This window comes from Bufo bufo, chromosome 6 (assembly GCF_905171765.1).
Source record: "Bufo bufo chromosome 6, aBufBuf1.1, whole genome shotgun sequence".
NCBI lineage: Eukaryota > Metazoa > Chordata > Amphibia > Anura > Bufonidae > Bufo > Bufo bufo.
The window spans coordinates 247,600,340-247,626,897 of NC_053394.1; the positions used below are offsets into that span (position 1 = coordinate 247,600,340).

At 43.6% G+C, this 26,558-nt stretch overlaps 1 protein-coding gene across 3 annotated transcripts in view; it reads right to left on the reverse strand.

The window, feature by feature from the left end:
* Positions 1-26,558, reverse strand: part of CCSER2 (coiled-coil serine rich protein 2) — a 186,295-nt gene that overhangs the window by 34,606 nt on the left and 125,131 nt on the right. For all 3 annotated transcript variants that reach the window (XM_040434594.1, XM_040434593.1, XM_040434595.1), the window contains exon 9: positions 13,665-13,763. In XM_040434594.1, coding sequence (XP_040290528.1) covers positions 13,665-13,763 — 99 coding nt within the window. The remainder of the gene's footprint in view (positions 1-13,664; positions 13,764-26,558) is intronic.

Here is a 26,558-nt window from a genome sequence, read left to right on the forward strand (position 1 = left end):
CTGTATGCTTAATGTGACTGCTTCTCTTTTTTCACAGGAGCTGGGTACACCTCTGTAGCACAGCATTATTCTGGGGGCCCATTATATGGAAAGATGGTATCTAGACAACTCCTTTAAACGATTTGGAAAATATAACACACATGATCGTTAATACTAAATGCCCTGTTATATGTAATGTATTGAAATAATCCTATAGACCTCTTCTAAAGATGATCATGGACTAATACATTAAAGGGGTTGTTAAGTTACAACTCATCCCCTATTCACAGGATAGGTGTTAAAGGGGTTTTCCCATCACATACAATGGGGGCATATCGCTAGGATCCATATCGGATCCCTCCTGTGGGACCTGCACCTACAACGAGAACGGAGCGGGGAAATGAACAGAGGGTGCACTGCGCATGCGCAGCCACCCTCCATTCATTTCAATGGGGCTGCCAAAAATAGCAGAGCGCTGACTTGGCTATTTCCGTCTGCCCCATAGAAATGAATGGGACTAGGGGCTGTGCGTGCGCGGTGCGCTCCCATTCACTTGTATGGGAGCAGCGCCTATCAGACAACGGGGGCATATCCTAGCGATATGCCCCCATTGTATGTGATGGGTATGCCCCTTTAAATATCTGATCGACGGGGGTCCGATCGATCACTGGAACGGAGGCCCCTGTTCCCCTGCTGAAATGAAGTAGTGGACACGAATGTGTGCCGCCAGTCCATTCAACTCTATGGGGCAGCTGGAGATAGTTGAGCGCATGTACTCGGCTATCTCCGGCAGTCTCCTACAGCTGAATGGAGCAGCGGGCATGCAGAATTTGCTTCTATGCCAAGTGGCAACTAGACAAGCATTAAATCAATGGCAGCCGAATAGGCTCATGGATATAAAAATGTGTGCACTGAAATCTTACACAAGCAATCGGCAAATGTGTTCAATCAAAATGAATTTCTGTTTCACACATACAATGTAGTATAAAAGGGAGGCAACTGGGTGGCTAACGCTGCAGGAAGAACGTAAACTGGACACAACGCTAAAGCAGGGCTGTGTCCCTGACATTCTCAGAATCAATGGGGGGTCTAACAGAGATTAGACCCCCAAAGATCATATAGTGATAGCATTCCTTAGCAATATGCCATGCAACATAAAAAATAAATATTACAAAGCAAAAGAACATGAAGATGAAAAATAAAGTTTGCAGTATTAAAGACCTAAACTAAAGGCTATCAAAACTTGTATGCAAGGGTCAAAGCTTAAAGGGGTTCTCTGCACTACAGATATTGATTACCTATCCTCAGAAAAGGCCATCAATATCAAGATTGGCGGGGGTCTGACTTTTGGCTGTTTGAAGGGGTCATGGTGTTCGTGCGAGTGATGCATCCTCTTCAATGTTTGCCACCATACGTCTAGATTGTATCGGTGGTCCAGTGTAATTACAGCTTGCGCTCCCATTCACCTGAACAGGATTAACAGCGGTAATTACACTGCACAGCAGCTACAAGGGAGACGGCGTGCAGGTAAACATTGAAGAGGATGCAGGACTCGCATTAGCCGGGGTGCCCGTGGTCCACCACCAATCTGTTTGATGACAGGTCATCAATATCTGTAGCCTGGACAACTCCTTTAACCATTTTTAAAGGAACCATAATGCATGAATTATTGTGTTTGATGCTTAGAGGATCTGGAACACACGTGATAATGTTAGCAAAAACAAATTAGTAAAAATGTAACAAAATTGTGGCAATGTTAAAGTGGTAAAGCAGAGGTGACAAGTTAAAAAGCATATTTACTTAAAGCTACATGCTAAAAATGATGTCTACCTAAAGGGATCTTATTATATATAATAACATGATCATAAAATCAAGACATCGGACTTGACAAGTTCCTTAATAACAACTGATCACTATTCAATGTGTTACAGACTGGAAATGTATACCTGAAATCATACTTTGTAGACCTCACCAGTAACAGAAAAAACTGTAGTCGATCACCATGATTCTGTGATCTTAATGTTCTTCCCGGGCAGGGGGGGGGGGAACCTTTTTGTTTTTCAAAGAAGAGCCACAATGGGTTAAAGAAAAAAATATATAATCCTTCCAATCTCCTTTTAATTCTATTCTGCCGTTGCTTCGATCCCTGCTGCTGTTCACTTCCTGGGCCAGTCTCAACAGATGGCAAATGCCAGCTGAATCACTGGATGAAGCGAGTCACTGGTCACCCCCTAAGCTAGCCTTTCCCGATATTTCTTGTGTGCCAAGCTTGGACCAGGAAGTGGAGAACAGCAAAGACTCCAGCAGAGTCAGAGCATTGGTGAGGAGAGCAAAGCTTCGTTTTTTCATTTTCAACCCATTCTGACCCTTTAAAAAATGTGTTTTCCCCCAACACCCATTTCATTTGTGAAATTAATTTACTACTATTGACTACGAGATGGAGCAAAGTGTTTGGAAATCTGTAGAAAATTGAGCTGGCACTCATATAAGGAATATGAACATGGTTTATTGAAGTAGGGAAAAATATCACCTGTCACATATGTACCTTCATTAAAATACAATAGGATAAAGAATAAATGAAAAATATAAGAAATGAAAAATAAAAATAAAAATAAAAAACAGCAAAAAAGATAAATTAAAAATATAGGTATCAATTCAATAATACAGAAGCCGGCAGCACCAAATGTCCATGGGCCTGATATGGTCCTGGATGAATTAATATAGACAATCATGCTGTCGGTCTCTGCAGCTGCAAATGGTAGTTACCTTGTGCATAAATAGTTACACATGCAATCATGTAGATTCCATAGGTAACCTATATATTGGGATATCCCACATCAACAGAATAACATGTACCGCATCAACAGAAGACTATAATTCTCTATAAAGTAGCTTTCAGTAGAGATATATCTATATCCACTCCGGTTGTTATACTGTTGCAAACAGATGCCTGTAAGCCAATTTCAAATGAGTGGATGTTTGCACTGTCGCAATTTTCAAAACAGGATAATATGTCTGTATTTGTAATATATATGCTGAAGGTCTTGTATTTAAAATTGTCGGCCAGGTAAGTCCGTAGTAAAAAAGTGTCAGCTGAACCGCAATTAATTACTTGCGCACAGAATATGTTGCTGTATAGATGCTGGTTAATGGCTCCATTCATCCATTATATGACCGCAACTTCAATTGTCCAAGTCCGATTTTATTTTTTTTATAGAAGAGATCTCCTATGCAGTTTCCCACAAGTGTGGGCTTACCTCCCTCTGCGCTCGGTGGGACTATAATAGTAGTCTTTTCCTCCGCTTGGAATGCCGGCATCCCGGCTGCGGTGTTAGCTAGTACCACTGAGGAAGGGGACAGCGTCTCCCCGAAACGCATTTGGTGAGGATCTTGGCAATAATCTTGGACTAGACACCCCGAATTCTATTTGGAATATAAGTGCACTTTGTACCAAGGAAAGGACCCCATTGATATACACCGGAAGAGGATCAGGTGTATTACCCCATCAGCGCTCGGAAACAAGTGGCCGCCTACCTCACACAAGAGCATCACGTGAGGAGTAGCGGTGAGAGACACGAGGGACGCTAACACCGCAGCCGGGACGCCGGCATTCCAAGCGGAGGAAAAGACTACTATTATAGTCCCACCAAGCGCAGAGGGAGGTAAGCCCACACTTGTGGGAAACTGCATAGGAGATCTCTTCTATAAAAAAATTAAATCGGACTTGGGCAATTGAAGTTGCGGTCATATAATGGATGAATGGAGCCATTAACCAGCATCTATACAGCAACATATTCTGTGCGCAAGTAATTAATTGCGGTTCAGCTGACACTTTTTTACTACGGACTTACCTGGGTGACAATTTTAAATACAAGACCTTCAGCATATATATTACAAATACAGACATATTATCCTGTTTTGAAAATTGCGACAGTGCAAACATCCACTCATTTGAAATTGGCTTACAGGCATCTGTTTGCAACAGTATAACAACCGGAGTGGATATAGATATATCTCTACTGAAAGCTACTTTATAGAGAATTATAGTCTTCTGTTGATGCGGTACATGTTATTCTGTTGATGCGGGATATCCCAATATATAGGTTACCTATGGAATCTACATGATTGCATGTGTAACTATTTATGCACAAGGTAACTACCATTTGCAGCTGCAGAGACCGACAGCACGATTGTCTATATTAATTCATCCAGGACCATATCAGGCCCATGGACATTTGGTGCTGCCGGCTTCTGTATTATTGAATTGATACCTATATTTTTAATTTATCTTTTTTGCTGTTTTTTATTTTTATTTTTCATTTCTTATATTTTTCATTTATTTTTTATCCTATTGTATTTTAATGAAGGTACATATGTGACAGGTGATATTTTTCCCTACTTCAATAAACCATGTTCATATTCCTTATATGAGTGCCAGCTCAATTTTCTACAGATTTAGCCTTTATTTTGAGGGGTGACTCAATTTTTGATCTAGAGCACCTACCCTGAGGGGATATTGGTGAGCGGGTCCCTTTCTTTAATTACTGTTTGGAAATCTGACTGCATCTAATCCTGTACACAGACTACAAATGTCGGATTAGCTGATTTAAAACTTCTGGACTGATTTGCTCCTCTCAGATGGTCCGGTAAGCCACATGCAAGTGTTGGCAATATGGAGGTATTATCTTCAGGTGGGTTTTGGCTGCAGAACCATCTGTTCTGACCTTCCATTACTAAAGATTCCTGCATACTTTCTAACTTGTAAGCAAAGGGAGAAAGGGAGAAATATTAATTAAACCTAGATCTACTGGTGCTTTAAGCAAGCGCAACTAATGATTCCCAAATAATACCCCGCAGAGCATGGCTATAGTTCCCGTTAGGTAGCTGAGATATTTAGATTACTGTAATCTTTGTGCCAAATACATTTATACAAAACTAGGTCACTTTACATCAAAGGCTAATGACAAGAATCTTGAGTATGATTACAATAAATTCTTTAGAAGCGCCTTTAACAACCGCTTACTAATCTTAAAAATTATCACAGAAGTTACAGGCAGCCTCAGATAACCATGAAATGTTCATGGCCTTAGCTATTCACCGCGCAACAATGATTTTGCTACTGAGAGAACATGTGATATATACTAAAATGAGCGTGCGGATTCCAAATATGAACTCTGAAGTTCCGTCACAGGGGCTCTATACCGGAAAAGAACTGATCAGTTATATCCCTATGCATTCTGAATGGAGAGCAATCCGTTCAGGATGCATCAGGATGTCTTCAGTTCAGTCATTTTGACTGATTAGGCAAAAGCTAAAACCGCATCATGCTACAGTTTTATCTCCGGCGAAAAAAAACTGAAGACTTGCCGGAATGCCGGATCCGGCATTTTTCCCCATAGGAATGTATTAGTGCCGCAGACCAGTAAAAATTTGTAAAAAGATACAAGACGGATCCATCTGTCCGCATGACAAGGGGAGAGACGGATCCGTTCTTGCAATGCATTTGTGGAGATGGATCTGCATCCGGATGCGTCTCACAAATGCTTTCAGTCACATCCAGATCGGCGGATCCGGCAGGCAGTTCCGACGACGGAACTGCTTGCCGGATCACACTGCCGCAAGTGTGAAAGTAGCCTAAGTTATACATGCAAAGCCTATTCAGTTATAATATTATATTGGAGATATTGCAATGGACATGTCTAGACCTGCCCGGAAGCACTCAGGCTGATGTCAGACGTAAGTATATAAGGCAAGCTGGACAGATTTTGATAAAGTGATCTGTTATAGTGCTATCAGCTTTGAAACTTAAGATGGATAAACGCAAATGTGTTAACGATCCAGACAATTTCTGCTACATATGTGGCAATTACACTACTTATGGTCAGTGCAAAAATCTGACAAAGCGAGTACGTCCTAAAAGTATTACTTTGACTGTAAAATTGGAGATCAAGATAAAAGCTGGGCACCTCATGTTTGTTGCACTGTGTGTTACTCTGGGCTAACGCAGTGGTTGAATGGTAAAAGGAAAGGAATGGCTTTTGCAGTGCCTATGGCTTGGTGTAAGCAGAAAAATCACCATTCAGACTGTTACTTTTGCATGACTAAAATATCTGGATATTCAAAGAGAAACAAGTCACAAATTGTGTATCCTGACTGAGTCTGCTCTTAAACCAGCACCACACGAGGTAGAGAATCCAGTGCCTGCCCCTCCCACAGCAGGAAATGCAATTGAAACAGACTGTTCTGATCCTGATGAAGATGATGTTGATTGTCACAATGTATTTCCTGATACAGAACATCTGGAGGGTCAGCCGCACTTGCCGAGCCAATCAGATTTAGATGATCTGGTAAGAGATCTGGCATTATCTAAAGAAAAGCCAGAACTGTTAGCTTCTAGACTTCAGGAATGGAATTTGCTACAACGAGGCACCACAACTTCACACTTTCGTCATCGATCCACCAAGTTAGCTGCATACTATGCAATGGAAAGCAATGTCTGTTTCTGTACTGATGTAAATGGTCTTATGATGGAGTTAGATGGTACATATGTTCAAGATGAATGAAGGCTATACATAGACTCTAACAAAACAAGTTTGAAAGCTGTCTTGTTGCACAATGGTAATGAAAAACCATCTGTTCCATTGGCTCATGCGCTTGGAATGAAACAGACCCATGCTTCTATGGAGTTAATTTTGAAAATGATGAAATACTGATGAAATACATAAATGGAAAATTTGTGCTGACCTGAAAGTGGCAGCACTGCTGCTTGGCCTACAGTTAGGGTACACAAAGCATATGTGTTTCTTGTGCCTATGGAAAAGTCGTGATGACAACAATCATTACAAAATGAGACAGTGGCCTCTCAGAGTTGAGCACACAGTTGGTCAGTACAATGTACAACACAAATCACTGGTCGATCCACTTCGTTTATCTTCCATTACTTCACATTAAACTTGGTTTAATGAAAAATGTTGTAATTGCACTTGATCATGATGGAAATGGTTTCCAGTATTTGAAGGAGAAGTTTAGCACACTGAAAACTGATGCTAAAAAAAAAAAAAGGCCGAAATTTTTATTGGCCCCGAAATCAACAAACTAATCCATGATGACACATTCAGAACAAAACTCAACCCTCTGGAACTTGCAGCTTGGGATGCATTTGTGCTAGTAGGGCAGAACTTCCTTGGGAACAGACGAGCTGCAAACTATGCTGAATTAATAGAAAACATGCTTACAGCAAATGAACAACTTGGCTGCCGAATGTCATTGAAAGTGCATTTATTACATTCCCATCTTGACACCGCCCCCCCCCCCCCCCTAATTTGGGACACGTAAGTGACGAACATGGAGAGTGGTTCCATAAAGATATTTCTACAGTGGAGAACAGGTATCAAGGCCGCTGGAATCCCAACATGATGGGGGACCACTGCTGGTTTTTGCAACGGGAAAATATGACTGTTCACAAATGCAAAAGCAGATGCCTGAAGCACTTTTAACAGTACTGGGCCTTGCTCAAGAAAGACTTTTAAACCGAAAAATGAGGCTTTTTGAAATTTTGTTATTCCATTACATTTTCATATACTGTTTCCTACGCAAACTTTGATGTAGATCAGGTAATTGAAAATTTACTAATAATTTACAATACACAAAATTTTGTGACGTGTTACAACAATTCTGACTTTGGATTTGTAATCCGCACACTCGATTTAGTATAGGACAAATGATTTTTGCCCAGTAGCATACGACAAGTTTTTTTTTTTTTTTTTTGCTGCGTGGTGTTTTTGCTTTAATTAAAATACCCTTTTCTATTTTAAGATGTAAGAAACAGATGGTGGGTCTGTTTTACAAATATAAAGAAAAAAGAAACTTCGAAAAAAGTGATAAAAGTAAAAAGGAGATAATATTGCTTGTGAGTCTGCAGCATTTTCTGAACATTGTAGAAACTGTGCAGAAAACACAGGGTTAATCCCCTGCTGATATGTTCTATCTTCAGCTAGAGACCAGCCTTGAGAAGCAGGGCTTAGTACAACAGGGTGTGACTAAAGCTGGCCATCACCCATACCCGCCCGACTGATTTGGCCAACACAATGTGTGTGGGGAGCACCTGACTCTCCCTCATCAGATGATGTCCAGGGAGACAAGGATCGGGCAAAATTATTATTTTCACCCAATCCTTTTTTCCTCCGAGAAGATAAGCTGCCTCCAGAAGTCTCTGGCAGCCAGAGGTCGCGCTACATTTTTTTCTGGAAGAGTAAAAATACTCCTCTTACTATTTTTGAGGAGTATTTTTATCCGATGAGGAGTACGAAAGTTACAGTAATTCAAATAGTTAATACGAAGGCCTATACAACATTAAGTGGTTGTTATTTATGCAGGGAAACCATTACTAGTACTCTAGAACTAGCAAATTTAGAAAATTTTAAATTTAGTCGACATCATATACTAAACATAAGACCACTGCCACCTAAACAGTGCCACCAGTTCTTGCCTTTATAGATGTGAACAGTAGACTCCTTATTACAGTCATTCCTCCAACACCTAAAGCTGGGGACATTGTTACACACAGCGGAAATTGAGTTTAGGGGCTTTCTAGATACAAAGCACCGCGCACATGAGGGGTTCCCCCTTTGCAGCGGTCTCAGATTGGATGCTAATGCTATGTAGTCTTAAGGTGGCACAGAGAGCTCTGCAGGGTCAGGTTGGCACAGTATGAGGCTATGAAGGCTTAAGGTGGCACAGAGAGCTCTGCAGGGTCAGCATGGTAGGCTTAGGGTAGCACAAAGTGGTAATGTACTGTATGTAGTGCACATAGTGGAATGTAGTGTGATTATGTACTGTTATACTATTATAGTGTATATAGTGTGATAATGTACTGTACATACTGTCATAGTGTACATAGTGATACGGTATATAGTGTGATAGTGTCCTGGACTATAGTGCACATTTTAATTGTGTACGATATATATAGTGGGACAGTGATGCTTTTCCTTGGCCACTTCTGTCTGTGTGTGAACCCGGCCCTACCCCTCATGCAGTGTCCTGTTTCATGGTGCTTGCAGCATCCTCTCTTCTCCCCCTGTTATCTACAGGATTAGCATTGGCAATGAGAGTAGGGGTATCTAAGTCAGTCATGCTGTGACATCTGTGTAGCAGCCAGGAGGCTTGTGCTGGGCCCCGCGCCGGGTACACAGGCACATCACAGTCTGTTGCATCTATAAACTGCTCCTCCTCCTTTATTTTTCTGGTTACGGCCCAATAGAATGACCTGCCCTGAGGGTCTCCCTCCCATGTCCTTGCTGTCTTGCAGCTGGCGGTCAGACCCAAGTCTGAGGTTGGTGTTGCTTGCTGCTGGTCTCCTGTTGGCGTGTCCAACACTGAAACCCTCGCTCACTTCTTTAAGCAGGAGTCTGAAGCGCTCAGCCACTTTTCCTCACTGCTGAGCGCAGTAGTGAAGAAGGTCCCCTAGACCTTCTATTGAGGCCATCTTCAGTACCGCGCTCAGCAGGGAGGCGAGACAGCGCTCGGCTGAGTGCTTCAGACTCATCATTAGAGTGAAAAACAAGGCGCTCAGATATGGGACCCCCACTAAATTATTATTGGTACGCCTTAGACTTTTTCCAGGGAGTAAAATGGCCTGAACAGGCGTCTATGACGCTTGTACAGGCGTTATTGCGACCTCTGCTGGCAGCGAAGTTCTCCTCCTATGGAATACACAAAAACGTTCAGCTGAGCCAAACATATATAGTAGCCTGGTGGGGGAAGGGGTAACTGCTCTGTGCGAGTCAGCAGAGATCTGTCGGCAAAGATTCAGCTGACAACTATCAATGTGTATGAGCAGCTTTAATCAGGGCTCAGCAGGGAGGCTTCTGCTCCAGCCAGTTGTCTCACGGCAGGAGGAGGAGGAAAAATCAAGCTCCTGGGACAAAAAAAGATATCTTTATATACTTCTTATGGCATGTTCACATCTGCGATGGAGGCACCATTCGGGCCTTTGTCAAAAATAGCAGCGAGTAAAGTTCTGCATGCAGGAGGCTAAAAAAACAGTGTTCTCCCAAACGGACACTGACAGGATCCAATTATAACCAATTATAGTGATCCTAATGGTGAGAGGTAATCTATATATATTTTCACATGAGCATGTTCAGTCCAGGAAACACACTACATAGGATGGCTGGATGTCCCGGATAGAACTGGGCTCCCCTGACCAAACTCACAGCATCCTAATGATTTATGATGCCATGAATTCCTGCCTGACCACAGGTCTACTGTGCTGTACTCTCCAAATGCTGTGAGTATAGTAAGGAAGACCAGCCGTCAGGAAGAAGGTCACAGCATCATTATGATGCTGAAAGTTTGGGTTACAGGAGCCATTGCAGAAAATGTGTTTCAAGGTCTGAACATGCGCGTGAAGTTAGCCTTAGGCCTAAAAGGTGTTCTAAGATGGTGGACCTTGAGGCCTTAATTAGGACCTCAACTGCCATGACATCCCATTTGAACCCCGCCATCACATTTCAGGGTAGCCTGTGGCGTGACAGAGGGAGCCCTTTCCTCTGTCTAACCAATTAGATGTTGCAGCATCTAGGGTTGGTTCAAGCAGCTTGGATTGGGGCTTGGTCTCATCCTGGCCACTGCAGCACTGGGTCAGCTAGATATTACTATGCAGCAGCACGTCCACAAAATCTTCACCTTTATTGGATCATAGTAAAAGTCTGGTAAATCATGACCTAAGCGGTTTGGATAGACACATGCAGTCCTTTGTTGTGGCATATTACCGCTGACAACCACCTTCCCGCATGTGTGGTCATAAATACAGCACAGGGCCAGAAGCGGTTAAATAACACAATGAACTGCCTTTTACAAAAAGGAAGGCCCACTAGAACTTGCGTAAGATGCTACATGATTCTTATTACATGATACTTTGGAGGTGCACAAGGAGCACTTATGTTCTATGAACTTTTCCTGGGTTTTTAGGGCCTAGATTTCAAACCATCTAGCATATATTTCATAATATTAACGCTGCTAATCCAAGGTCACTAAATCCCATAGATCCATGAAACACAATACAACAGTAGGCAGCACAATAGGCCCAAACATCAGTATTAAAATCCCGGCAAACCCCTTTGAACATGTGTATGTCCACATACAGCAAATAGAACAATAATAATAAAAAAGTTATAGCAATTGTAACACAAAAAATAAAATATATATATATATATATATATATATATATATATATATATATATATATATATAAAAATCTTTAATTAAGATACTAGTTTATTATTGTTCATCGTACTGTAGTATAACATACGTATATATATTTCTGGATAGGTGTATGCATATAAAACATACCTTCCACATATACAGTATATACACCAGAAAAAAACAACTAAGTGTAGACTGAAATCGCAATATCTTCATAGCATTCTTTGGTGTATCAAGACGATTGTTTCAGAAGTAAACTGAATTTAAATGAATCCTCAACCTCCTGTGATATTGACTGCAGCTTTAGACTATCTGATAAGACTTGGAAAATTGCAGCTTGAGCTGATTAAGTGACAGTGACTGATATGTGAAGACTCATCTGTATGCTATTCCTGTTCCTCCAACTCCCCCGTGCTGTATTTAAAGCAGAGACTGCTGGCGCTCCACTCCTAAGACACATTTACTGCGGTGAATTTTCCGCTAATTCATTAAAACCCAGTGTAACTCAGGTACTGCTATGAAAAGGTGTTCTAGAAATTTTTGAATCTGTTTCACATACACCTATGAACTGGGAAGCATTCAGTTCATCGCAGGTTTCCCATCTCAAAACAAAGGGGGTCATTTATCAACCAATATACACCACTTTATAGCATATAGTAGGCACAGATTTTGTCGCAAATAATCTGTGACCCTTCCCGCCGCTCATGCCAGTGCTGAAAAAAGGGGGCATGGCATGGGCATGTAAGAGAGCGGGCCCGTCTCATTTATCATTTTGTACGCCCGTTTTTAGTGTAGAAAATGGTTGAAATCTACGCCAGCAAGAGAGCCGGCATAGGTTTAAGCTTGTTGTTCGCCGCCAGCGCCTCTACATAACTTAGGCACATCCACCGTCAGCGCAGGGGGATTAAGACTGGCGTATAAATCGCCAGTCTTAATAAATGACCCCAAAAGTTAAAAAAAATTTGCAAATGGGTCTAACAAAATGAAAGGTGTGTTCTGGATTTGAAGGGTTTTAGTGATCCTTGAGGTTTCGACTCCTAGTACCCCCCCAAGAAGATCTGTCAGCATAGTACTACTACTCGCCATAACAGCACAAAAAAGTGTGATTTGGCTAATAGGAACTATCTAATGATACCCATATTTATGAGCCTGCTGTAATCTATAGAATAATCAAACCATCGCTCTTGTCCAACTCCTTACATAACTATTTATCCATCTATAGTATGAAGGAACCTTACCATAGTAGACTATGTGTGGTATTGCAGATCAACCCTATTCACTGGTATCTCACATAACCCTTTTAAAAGGGTTGTCCAGAGGAGATACTCATCTCACCGATTCTCGTCTGCTATTTTTGCAATCATAACCACTTTCCCGCTGGACACTATTTCCTGGGTTTCTTCTCAACATACCAGAGATTCAACGAAATGGCCACTCAGCCAATTTCCTGTGTGTCAAGACGGGACCAGGGAGTAGAGACCAAAGGGAAAGGTGGTATATCGGTGAGATATTGCTTCTTTTATTTTTTTATTCACTCTGAGCATTTGAAAAAAATAATTCCCTGTTGGACAAGCCCTTTAAATGGCATCTGTCAGAAGATTTGTACCTATGAAACTGGCTGACCTGTTGCATGTGCAGTTGGCAGCTGAAGGCATCTGTGTTGGTCCTATGTCCATATGTGCCCACATTGCTGAGAAAAAGGATGTTTTAATATGTGCAAATGAGCATCTAGGAGCAAATGGGGGCATTGCCTTAACTCCTTCAGACTCAGCCCTCTCTACAACTGCCCTCTGCACTTTGACTGGCAGGGCCAGGTAGTGTAAACATAATCATGTTTGGCCCTGTCAAAGTGGAGAGAGAGCAGCGGTTGCAGAGAGAGCAGAGCCTCTAGGTGTAACGACAACATCCCCATAGCTCCTAGAGGCTCATTTGAATATATTTAAACATCCTTTTTCTCAAACATGCAGACACATATGAACATGGGACCAACAAAGATGCCTTCAGCTGCCAATGGCACATGCAACAGGTCAGCCAGTTTCATAGGTACAAATCTGCTGACAGATGCCCTTTAAATCCCTTTAGCATCTATTTTAAAAATGTCTTCTCTAAAAATATCAGATTGGATACTCTGGTCAACTTCTTCCTCTTTGCCATGCACTGGTATCCATAAATTGTCCCAAATGGGTCTAATCCCGCAGTTCAAAGACAACAAAACACAAAACAGTAGAGCCCAGAAAACAGCAGACATACATTAGTCCCATAACCTGGTTTGTTAAGACACATATGGATTAAAGATAACGTAAAACATGCAAGAAAAGTTACTAAAGCAAGACGCAAAAAAGGCAAAAAAAAGGTAATCTGAACTAAAGTTTGCTGTTAACATGAAATGGCAGGTTTAGTGGTGAAATCTGCTTCTTTATGAACCAATATATCACTTTATAGCATAAAAATACAAGGTGGCACTGAATACAATTACTCACTGAGCTTCTCCTCCAGGTGGTCTGAGTATACTTGTCCTGCTGTTTTGGCTTTACCACCTTGGGTTCCTGGCTTTCTTTTTGACATTTGCATGTTGTTTTCTTGAGGGATGAGAGAAAATCATTAAAAAAAAAAAAAAATTTATACAGAAGTTTGGAAAATAAAGCTATAGAAAACTGGAATCTGTCGTAAATATTGAGCACCTTGATGGATCCCAGTCATAATGTGAGTGTGTTAAAGAGGTTGTCCGGGTTCAGAGCTGAACCCGGACATACCCATATTTTCACCCAGGCTGCCCCACTAAGATGAGCATCTGAGCATTTCATGCTCCAATGCTCTCCCTTGTCCTGCACTGGATCGCGCAGTGCAAGGGCTTATTTGTTTACCTAGGCACACTGCTAGGCATGCCCCCTGCTGCCAGACCCCGCCCCCCCTCCATTTAACTTATTGGTGGCCAGTGCGGCCCCCCCTCCCTCCCCAGTATTAATTGTAACCAGTGCGGCCCCCCTCCCTATATATACATCGGTGGCCAGTGCGGATTCCCAGTATTAAATATGACCAGTGCGGCCTCCCCCTCCCTCCCTCCCCAGTATTAAATATGACCAGTGCGGCCTCCCTCTCCCTCTATATTCATTGGTGGCCCGGCCAGTGTGGATTCCAAAGTATTGTGACCAGTGCGGCCTCCCCTCTTCCCCCCCCCCCTAATTAAAATCACCCCCCCTCCCCCCCCCATCATTGGTGGCAGCGGAGAGTACCGATCGGAGTCCCAGTTTAAATCGCTGGGGCTCCGATCGGTTACCATGGCAGCCAAGACGCTATTGCAGTCTTGGCTGCCATGGTTACTTAGCAACAAATAGAAGCATTATACTTACCTGAAGAGCTGCGATGTCTGTGTCCGGCCGGGAGCTCCTCCTACTGGTAAGTGAAAGGTCTGTGCTATAGGCAATGCGCCGCACAGACCTTTCACTTACCAGTAGGAGGAGCTCCCGGCCGGACACAGACATCGCAGCTCTTCAGGTAAGTATAATGCTTGTATTTGTTGCTAAGTAACCATGGCAGCCAAGACTGCAATAGCGTCTTGGCTGCCATGGTAACCGATCGGAGCCCCACCGATTTAAACTGGGACTCCGATCTGTACTCTCCGCTGCCACCAATGATGGGGGGGGGGGGGGGGGGGAGGGTGATTTTAATTAGGGGGGGGGGGAAGAGAGGGGAGGCCGCACTGGTCACAATACTTGGAATCCGCACCACTGGCCGGGCCACCAATAAATATAGAGGGAGGGGGAGGCCGCACTGGTCATATTTAATACTGGGGAGGGAGGGAGGGGGAGGCCGTAATGGTCATATTTAATACTGGGAATCCGCACTGGCCACCGATGTATATATAGGGAGGGGGGCCGCACTGGTTACAATTAATACTGGGGAGGGAGGGGGGGCCCGCACTGGCCACCAATAAGTTAAATACAGGAGGGGGGGGGGGGGGGGTCTGCCCCCTGCTGCCTGGCAGCATCTGCCAGGCAGCAGGGGGCAGTCATGTACACAGTTCTCAGTATATTCTAACTTGAAGCATACCCATCACCATGGGAACGCTTCTGTGTTTAGAATATACTGTCGGATCTGAGTTTTCCGAAGTGAAAAATCTGATCTGAAATAAACAGTTATGCAAACGGATCCGTTCTGAACGGATGCAAGCGTTTGCATTATAGGAGCGGATCCGTCTGTGCAGACACCAGACGGATCCGCTCCTAACGCAAGTGTGAAAGTAGCCTAAGCGCTACCCTATCCATTTTACAGGCTAGGGCAACGCTAAAGCTCACCCATCAGTCCCGGTGACGTCACCGGGCTCACTGCCGGGCGGAAGCCTCCACCTGGCAGCCCTAAGGAGAGCCCGGTACGTCACCAGATGTCCTGAAAATGCCTTTGCCCTACACGACTCAAGGCAGGGCAAAAGGAGAGCATCCGATTCTCATCTTAGCTGGGCAGCCTGGGTGAAAATATGGGTGTGTCTGGGTTCACCTCTGAACCCGGACAACCCCTTCAATGAATATGAAGCAAGAGTTTATCATATATATATATTTTTTATAACATTATCCTTTTCCTGTTGGTGTTGTGGCCACAAGTGACAACAGGAAGAGCAGCACGATAGAGGTCACTTTTAAAATACAGTAGCTTAGCAAAAGATTACAAGATGTCAATTCTAAAATGACAACCAATACAGCTGTGCATTCTGTTGCCACCTTTTTACCACTCTGTATTCAGATTTACTAATATTTGGCCATTTTTTATTATTTTTATGTACCCCACAGTACCATTGTAAAAACACATCTAAGGCTACTTTCACACTCGCGTTTTGGGCGGATCCATCATGGGGGGGTGATGTTGGCAATTTGAAGTGGCTGATGGCGCTGGGGGACATGGATGGCAATGGCATGTTTTCAAACAGAGTGTGAGTAGCCACCAAAAACACAGCTGAAGTTCTGCTACAGTGGAAAAGCTCTAAGTTAGTCTCCTGAATATCTCTAGTGCACTTAGAAATGCTGCACTTTGAGAATGATGCAAGCTATAATTAGGCAAGCTAATACTTTGTTGCTATATATACACACAAAAGCTCCTCCCCCAACAACAAATTTAACACCTTATTGGCCCTATGCTCATTTGCAATCAGACAATAGCAAAAACCTGTCTAACAAATTAGTCTCCTGAATATCTCTAGTGCACTTTGAGAATGATGCAAACTATAATTAAGCAAGCTAATACTATGTTGCTAATACATGGCAATGGATGGCATGGAGGTACTGGGGGAGGGGGACATGGCAATTGATAGCATGGAGGGGCAAATGGCACTAGGGGAGTGGGGGACATGGCATGGAGGGGCTAATCTGATGGCACTGGGGGAGTGGGGGACATGGCAAATGGCAATGGATGGCATGGAGGCACCAGGGGATTGGGAGACATGGCAATGGATGGCATGGAGGGGCTGATGACACTGGGGGAGTGGGGGACATGACATGGAGGGGCTGATCTGATGGCACTGAGGGAGTGGGGGACATGGAATGGAGGGGCTGATCTGATGGCAGTGGAGGACATCACATGGCAATGGATGGCATGGAGGAACTGGGGGAGTGGGGGAAATGGCAATGGATGGCATGGGGGTCTGGCTCTGATTGCAGCAAGGGAGGGTCTGATGATGGCAGCCTGGGGGTCTGATCATGGTGGCATGGGGGTCTGATTGCGGGCTTGCGACATGGGGGGACTGATTTGGCGTGAGGGGGGGGGGGGGGTCTTATCTGTGGAAGAGATGTGAAAGTCTGATTTGGGGGGGTGTAGTTTGATCTGATGAAAAATATTTTGTCCCCCCCCGTAAGGTGTGACTCAACTTTTACTGTTGCACAAAGCAAGAGGGCAAGAGGTTAGACCTAAAGAAGTATTACTTTACTTCAACTGCAAAATGGAGAAAGAGAAAATAGCGAGGCCGAGGGGCGAACAGAAGAGACAGGACAGAGAAAACGGCACAGAGTGTCCAAAGTTTGGGATCATTTCAAGCTGAAAAAGAAAGAAAACTCTGCAGTGTGTCTATTGTAAAACCGAACTAGCCTACCATAATAGCACAACATCAATGAATCAACATCTCACCAAAAAAACACCCAGTTTTTGCATGTAGTTCACCGAGCGGACCGGACCCAAGGTAGGTAAAGCAAACATTTTATATGATCTTAGTGACACGCACAACACACAGGCTTTGTATTGTAATAATAATGTTTTATTTAACCTCTTTTTCAGTAAATCACAGCGATGTATGGACATCTATGTGTGTACAGCTGCATCACGTTCAACTAAAGCAGCTGAGCTTACAGACAGCATTCTGAACATGATTGTCACAGATATGTGCCCGCTATCCATGGTGGAGGATGAAGGTTTTCAGAGGACGATTTCCACTTTCAATCCAAGATACACTCTTCCTTCAAGAACCTACTTCATGAAAACCATGAAGAAAAAGTATGAAGAAATCAAAGGCAAGTTGAAGAACACTCTTCAGGAGACTGACATTTGGACAAGCGTTGCTACAGAAGTTTATCTAGGGGTGACGTGTCATTTTCTTGGGAAGGATTGGGAAATGGAGTCCTACAGCCTAACAACGATGCCCCTTGAAGAAAGGCACACAGCTGCAAATATTGCAGAGTGGCTTGAGGATGTTATTGCCATATTTTGCATTCCATATTTTGGCTTGAGGATCACTGTAATAATGTTAAGGGGAGGATATGTGGCCACCCCCATTACAGTGCCGTTGTGGTCCATCCCATATAAAACATCAATTTATATATATATATATATATATATATATATATATATATATATATATATATATATACATACATATACACACACCATTAACTCTATTCACCAAGATATAATAGAGTATCCACCTATAGCTTTATTTAGCCCGCGGTATCCATATCCCCTCCTACTGGTGCGTACATTATGTGTACCCTGTCCCCAGGGATCAATACCTTCCTGGATAGTATCCCTATCTTATCAATCTATACTAAACTGGCTTATGGTCCGCGCATATATACTGCGCTAATTGCCTTGTATTATCTAACTAGGGTCCATGCATCCATATGGGGTCCCTCTTTTTGAGGCATATCTGTGCTTTTTATACAAATTACCCGATTCTTGATGACCTTTGAACCTTGCATTATGGGTATCACACTGTGTCATCTTACATCTACCTATCACGTGATCGGAGGTAGAGGGCGTCATCATTAGGCGGCGCTCCGGCACGAGGACGCTATCCCAGTAACACCATGTGATCGGGCGCGGCCAGTGACGTCATCGGATGCCGGCCGATCTACATGGATTACCTATCCCAGGTTCGCTCCCACTAATGGGACACACCCCTTATAGGCGTGACGGCACAGGGGCGGTGCGCTGTGTCTAGCTTTCAGTAGGTAGGGGGACTGGCCATACCTACCAAGCATCACGGGCACGCCCATTTTGGGGCGTGATTTGGCCATATCTCCATGACTAACTACAGCATGGAAAAGGAGGGGCGGGACAAAGTCCGACCCCCTGCTTCATCTCTCTAAGGCGGGCTATTTAATCCAGGCAGGTTTTCCCTGCCTGGTGACCTCACACACAGGACCAGTGAGGCACCACTATCTGTGAGTTCCTTGGACAACTGGGGGCTGATTCCTCCCATTTACAAAAGGTTGGTTTCGGGCACTATTGGGCATCTAATATTGATCATTATTTATGTCTTAAACAGTGTTTATGCGGGCTATGACGGGAGTGACAGCGGATGTATGATCATCTTTACAGACAGCCTGGGCCATCCCTGGCCGCATTTGGACACGCAAGTAGCATCTTGTGACTTGTTGGCCATAACATCACACATGGCATTACACACTGTTGACTGTCTGTAGTATTCTGTCACTCTGACTACTGCTGTGATAATCACATACGCCTGGATATCTATGTGGACATATATCCACACAGGCAAATGATTGTTATTATCATAATCTGTTTCATGCGTATTCCATAGGCCCCTTGATGCGGTCCTGATGTTTTGATCACTCTAAGCTATTGGGTGATTGAACATAACGTGACCAGTGAATGATCTGGTTGAATGGTGTCATCATAAGGGAGGACCCTACCTAAGGTTTGGTTACCTCTCATTGATGCCAACAGCATTGTACTTTGATATATGTCCCCTGAGGAACCCGAAAATCAATCAGGGTGAAACGCGTTGGGACACTGGCACCTGATTGCACATTGATACATGTAGTGCTTCTGGTGCCGTACGTGTATATACATCTTAATTATGCACTGATACGTACAAATGTGAACGGCGACTCATGATGTATTGACGCCGCACATTGATCCTGGTGTGTGGAGTCCATACAGTGATATCGTCCATTTTGATGATGCGCGATCACAGATAGCCATACCATCTGGCTGCCTGTGCATCCTTTATGACATATTTTTTGTTGGCAACGTTCCACCAGCGCTACTGAGCATCCACGAGTGTGGTTGGCCTGTTGCCTCATATATTGAATATATATTGATTATCTATACTTGTTTTTTTGTTTTGTGTGCCTAGATTAGACCGGACAGTAGGGATCCATCAGGATTACAGGGTCTATTTAGGTTCTACAAGGAGGTTCCAGAACACGGGATCGTCCTTATCAGGGCGGCTATTCCGTTCTTAGGCAGGGCTATTTAGCCCAGGGCCAGGAATAGGGACAGATTAGACTCCATCTCAGTCCATCCCGTCCATCCCTGCCCCGTGTTCTTTGGACGATTACAAGTATCATCTTTCATGTCATTAAGGATATATCTTCTTACTGTTCTATTCTATTTATGTTTGTGGGAGTTTTTGTTATTTTATGTCTAAATTAGATTAAAGGCTACGTTTTAAACAGGTCGTTCCCTGTGATTACATATTTTGCATTCCAGCAGAGAAAGTCAAAGCTGTTGTCCATGACAATGGTGCTAATGTTGTAGCAGCAGTAAAGATTTTTACAGGAAAACATGGATAGGCATCGGTGTGATGTGCAGGCCACACCCTGAATTTGGCTTTGCAAAGCGCTCTGAAGAACCACCAAGCTATCTCCAAATGTGTGGCTTGTGTAAGATGCCTTGTTGAGCATTTTAAGAAGAGTGGGTTGGCATGCACCAAGCTAAAGGAGAAGCAACAGCAGATGGGCACACCACAACACATGCTGGTGCATGATGTAAGTACGTGCTGGAATAGCACTTCTCACATGTTATCAAGAATGCTGGAACAAAGATGGCCGGTGACTGCTGCTCTATCAGACCCAGAAGTGACTCAAAGAGGAAAACACCACTACCTTGATCTGAAGCCTGAACAGTGAAGCCTGATTGAGGAGCTTACCCAGGCCCTTGAGCCATTTGAAGAAGCTACAGTGTTTCTGAGTTGCCAGAAGTATGTGTCACGGTCCCTCCAGTGACAGAGGTTAGAAGATCCGAGAGACTGGCTGCACGATAGGTCATCTGACAGCCTATCTGTTTTCACTTGCTGCAGTGTTGTTGTTGGTAATGACCACACCTCTTGTCTCGGTGTAGCTTGTGGTCATTACTGCTCATCTATTTAGTCTGGACTCACACTTCATACCATACGGTGATATTCTCTGCCTGGAGTAGTCTCAGACCTGGTCACTAATCCTAGGGCTTTTCAGGGTAATTAGGGCCTAGGTTTACGGTGTATGAATATTCCCACCTTCAGGGTCTATTCATACTGACAGGAGTCAGGGCTAGGTTTAGGGTTTCCTTAGGTGGTCACCATTTCCCTTTCCCTAGCCTTGAGGCCTAGTTCCTGGTCATTTTCCTTCTGTTGTCATTCTGGTGTTCCTCCCCTCCCCCTACACTGTGACAGTATGTTAACCCTCTCTGCACTTCCACAGCTAGTGCAGAACCTAAAGAAGTCCATACAGGGTTTAGCTTTTGAGATTGCACCATTAAGGTCATACCAGGCTCATGTGGTAAAACGTATCACAACAAGATGGCAAGAACTGTCTACTTTTCAACCTGACTCTTCAAACACTGCCCTAACTGCCACTGCTGTGGATCCCAGATTTAAGAAACTTAAGTTCTTGACTGCTGATAAATCATTCAAGGTCCAAAGCACAGTACAGACCGTGGCACTTGTTGCCAAAAAGAAAACGACATACACACGGCCCAGTGAATATGATGGAGCTTCTTCTAGAAGAGATAGCCCTGCAAGATAGCCCTGCTGCAGCAAAGCATGCCAAGGATCATGCCACAGCCACATCATTCCTGCATCACATACTGGGATCATCAGAGTCCAGCTCCAGTGAGGAAGAGGATAAGGAGCAGCAGTTAAGTAAATCTGTGCAGAAGAAGGTCTTGATGTACTTTGGAGAACACCCCGTATCCAAGAAAGAAAATCCGCTGTCATGGTGGAAAACAAATGAAACACGCTATCCAGTACTGGCAAAGCTGGCAAATTCCTTTCTGTGTATTCCAGCAACATCCACGCCATCAGAACGTCTCTTTCTGCAGTAGGAAACATTGCATCAAAGTGCAGGGCCAGCCTCCGTTCTGAGCATGTGGATATGCTCACTTTTCTTCACCGCCAAATGATCCTTTAGGCCACGAATCAGCAACCTTTGGCACTCCAGCTGCTGTGAAACTACCACTCCCTGCATGCAAACATGCTCCCTTCTTCTAACTCCTATAGAAGTGATTGAAGCATTCTGGGAGTTGTAGTTCCTGGACAGCTGGAGTGCCGGAGGTTGCTGAAAACTGCTTTAGGGTAAGCTGGTTCATGCAAGCTTACATGCACTTTAACATATGTATCTTATTCAGGAGATAGCTTTATCCAAACTGGTGTAAAGGTCAACTGGTTTAGCAACCAATCAGATTCCACCTTTCATTTTTCAGAGCTCCCTTGGAAAATGAAAGGTGGAACCTGATTGGTTGCTATTGGGAAACTAAGCCAGTTTTCCTTTACACTACTTTTGATAAATCTCCCCCATAGTACAGATGTGTTCTGTAAGACAGTCAGTACTAAAGTTGCCTGAAAGTATTCAGAGTTGAACAACAAAGGATAAGGCAATGTTTATGTCTTACTACTTGTATTTTTTTTTTGGTAATTTAGCACTTTTTATTAGAATTTTGCTTTTAAAAGTAATTTGATAATTTAGGTTTGTTTAACAGCTTAGGCCAAGTTCACATTGCAGTGCGAACACTGGGACTCTGATCATCTGGCAACTGGCCGGAGTCCGACCAAAAAATTCTATGTCACTGTGCAGCATTTTTTGTTCGGGGTAAAGCATCCGGATCCCCATAACAGTCAATGGGCATCCAGCTATGACAGATGCAGCCAGTGAACTCCGGCAGTGTGTTCCTCCACCGGAACAGAATGCTGGAGTATACCGTATTTGGTATAGCCGGATACTACCAGCTATATGCCAACATTGACTATAATGTGGTCCAAGGCCATCTGACCATGTTTCGGCATACATGCTGGGTATCGTCCAAACAAAAAACGCTAATTAAAGCATTTTTTTTTTGGGCCGGACCTCATTACAGTCAATCGCTGCAGCAGCCGGCAGATAATCCAGCTATGCCCGATATGGTGCATTCTGGCTGGCTGTTATTCTGACAGAATGTATATTGCAGCTGTGAAAGAAGCCTTGTGTGTGCAATTATGTGCTATACCACTGTAAGAAATAAAAATATTGTTTTCATAAAGCAATACGTTATTTTAAGAGCGTTTTTCTTATTAGAGTACTCGATTAATCGTTGGAATAATCAACAGATTACTTGATTACTAAAATAATCGATAGCTGCAGCCCTAGTATTTGTCACGGTCCCTCAGGTGACTGATGTCAGGAGATCAAGGAGACTGGCTGAGTGTGGAGGAATCTAACAGCCTCCTTGATTTCTCTTGATTCAGTGTTGATAGGGTTAATGACCACTTCCCTTGTCTCAGCTGTTTCTCAGTGGTCATCACTTCTACCCTCTATAGTCTGACCCCACCCTTCTGACTTTGCGGTAGATTGCTTCATTTGGTTTTGGAAAGAGCTGGAGTGTGGTTCTCACTGAGTTCCTGCTCATCCTTCTACAACAGAAGCTAAGTGTCTCGCTTGTTTGCATTTGGTCTTTTCCCCTTTGTTGTGGTTACTAGGCCTCAGGGAGATGCTTGTTCATTCATCTTGGAAGGAACAGGTTGTCTCAGCCCTGCCAATATCTTTAGGGATCCTCAGGGTCTCCAGGACTTCTATTTTCCTGTGTATGGGCATTTCTACCTTCAAGGGGTGCCCATACGGTTAGGAGTCAGGGCCAGGAGTAGGGTTCTTTAGGTGGTGACCCTTTCCCTTCCCTAGCGTTGAGGCCTAGTGGCTTTTCCCTTTCCTCATTGTTGTCAGTGTGGTGTTTACTCCTTTACCTCATCAGTGATAGTATTAAGCATAAGATATATTCACTGTTCACTGTGGAAGGCTAAGGAATTGAGCTGGACATACGCTATGATTTTTGTGGAACTGACTAGGCAAGAAGAATCATACTGTTGGATTTCAACATGCCAGATCCATTTGTTCTGAGGGAAAATGAGCTACAATCAAAAAGTGTCAGACAGTGTTCTTCTCTCTTTTCCCCATTCACATATGCATGCTTGGTTGAGCTGGTGGGTGCATGCAAGGAGGATGTTGTGAGAGAGCTATCAGAAGAACGAACTGAGGTAGTACCGTCAAAATCCTGCAGCTCCACAAGTTCAGTGCCCTGTACCCTAATACAAGTGCTCTTTGATCAGATGATAGTAATTAGCATTGAAAAGTCTGAATTAAAGGGATTGGCCAGTTTCTGTTTATTGTTGACCAATGTATATGTAAAATGGGTATATGGCACTTACTATTATAGCCTTGTTTGATAATTCTTTTGTTCTGTCCACACAGAGGTCTTGTCCATAGAATGGCCGCTGATGGAGGGTCATGTGACCAGGCAAATCCCATCCATGTGATGTCCCCTCCTTTTAAATACACTGCATCTGCACTGTTGGGAGTTTAGTGCAGGTACTGTGTAAATGGAGGAGGCTGAGTAATGTCTGGTCACAAGACACTCCATCATTGGCAGCCATATTATAGACAGGGTCTCTATGTGGACAGAACAGAAGATTTGCCTAAAAGGGGGCATGGCTTATAAAATATATAAAACAGCACTTACATTGCCTGTCCAAAAAAAAAAGTAGCCACCACAAAAAAAAAAAAAGTCACACACTAATATTTCGTTGGACCGCCTTTAGCTTTGATTACGGCACGCATTCGCTGTGGCATTGTTTCGATAAGCTTCTGAAATGTCACAAGATTTATTTCCATCCAGTGTTGCATACATTTTTCCCCAAGATCTTGCATTGATGATGGAAGAGTCTGACTGCTGTGCAAAGCCTTCTCCAGCACATCCCAAAGATTCTCAATGGGGTTAAGGTCTGGACACTTTGGTGGCCAATCCATGTGTGAAAAGGATGTCTCATGCTCCCTGAACCACTCTTTCACAATTTGAGCCCGATGAATCCTGGCATTGTTATCTTGGAATATGCCCGTGCCATCAGGGAAGAAAAAATCCATTGATGGAATAACCTGGTCATTCATTATGTTCAGGTAGTCAGATGACCTCATTCTTGGGGCACATGCCCTGACCAACTGCAGCAACCCCAGATCATAGCACAGCCCCCACAGGATTGTACAGTAGGCACTAGGCATGATGGGTGCATCACTTCATCTGTCTCTCTTCTTAGGCTACTTTCACACCTGCGTTTAGGTGCGGATCCGTCTGGTATCTGCACAGACGGATCCGCACCTATAATGCAAACGCTTAGATCCGTTCAGAACGGATCCGTTTGCATTACCATGATAATGCAAACGGATCCGTTTTGACTTTACATTGAAAGTTAATGGGGGACAGATCCGTTTGAAAATTGAGCAATATTGTGTCAACTTCAAACGGATTCGTCCCCATTGTCTTACATTGTAAGTCTGGACGGATCCGTTTGCCTCCGCACGGCCAGGCGGACACCCGAACGCTGCAAGCTGCGTTCAGGTGTCCGCCTGCTGAGCGGAGCGGAGGACAAACGGTGCCAGACTGATGCATTCTGAGCGGATCCGCATCCACTCAGAATGCATTAGGACTGGACGGATCCGTTCGGGGCGGCTTGTGAGAGCCTTCAAACGGAACTCAAGAGCGGAACCCCGAACGCTAGTGTGAAAGTAGCCTTACCCTAATGCGTCCATCACTCTGGAACAGGGTAAATCTGGACTCATCAGACCACATGACCTTCTTTCATTGCTCCAGAGTCCAATCTTTATGCTCCCTAGCAAATTGAAGCCTTTTTTTCTGGTTTGCCTCACTGATTAGGAGTTTTCTTACGGCTACACAGCTGTTCAGTCCCAATCCCTTGAGTTCCCTTCACTTTGTGTGTGTGGAAATGCTCTTACTTTCACTATTAAACATAGTCCTGAGTTCTACTGTTGTTTTTCTTCGATTTGATTTCAAACGTTTAAGTGATCGCCGATCATTCAGGATTTTTTTCCCGCCACATTTCTTCCTCGAATACGATGATTTCCCACTATCCTTCCAGTTTTTAATAATGTGTGGGACAGTTCTTAACCCAATTTTAGTAGTTTCTGCAATCTCCTTAGATGTTTTCTCTGCTTGATGCATGCCAATGATTTGACCCTTCTCAAACAGACTAACATCTTTTCCACGACCACGAGATGTGTCTTTCGACATGGTTGTTTAAGAAATTTGAAGCAACTCATTGCACCAGTTGGGGTTAAATAACTTGTTGCCAGCTGAAAGATAATCGCCCATGCAGTAATTATCCAATAGGAGGCTCAGACCTATTTGCTTAGTTAAATCCAGGTGGCAACTTTTTTTTTGGACAGGCAGTGTAATTTCAAGGCTCTACTAGTAAGCGCCATATAATCATCTTACCTACACATTGGTTACAAGTAGCCAGAAAGTGTCCGACTCCTTAAAAGAATAAAGTAGATAGGGATACAAAAAACAAACCCCTAGCTTAATATAATGAGCCCTACAAGAATGCTGAAGAGAATGTGAGCTGGCTGAGAACACGTAAGAGTAAAAAACACTGATATCCATAAGTTTGTAAAGCAAGGCAGATGGAAGCAAGGAGTCGACAGAAGACTTTCACAAAGGAAATACTTAAGTGTATCAGTCAGCAAAACAGTTTTGTTCTGCATGACAAGCAATCTGGATCTGTCGAGCTTTATGGATGAGACCCAGCCGAAAAAAAGAAAGGTCTTCTGACAAAACGACCCATAAAATAAATAGTAGCACTCCGTGTCAGATCCAGTTGGGGAATTAGATGTGGGGACTTTCTTGATAAATTAAAA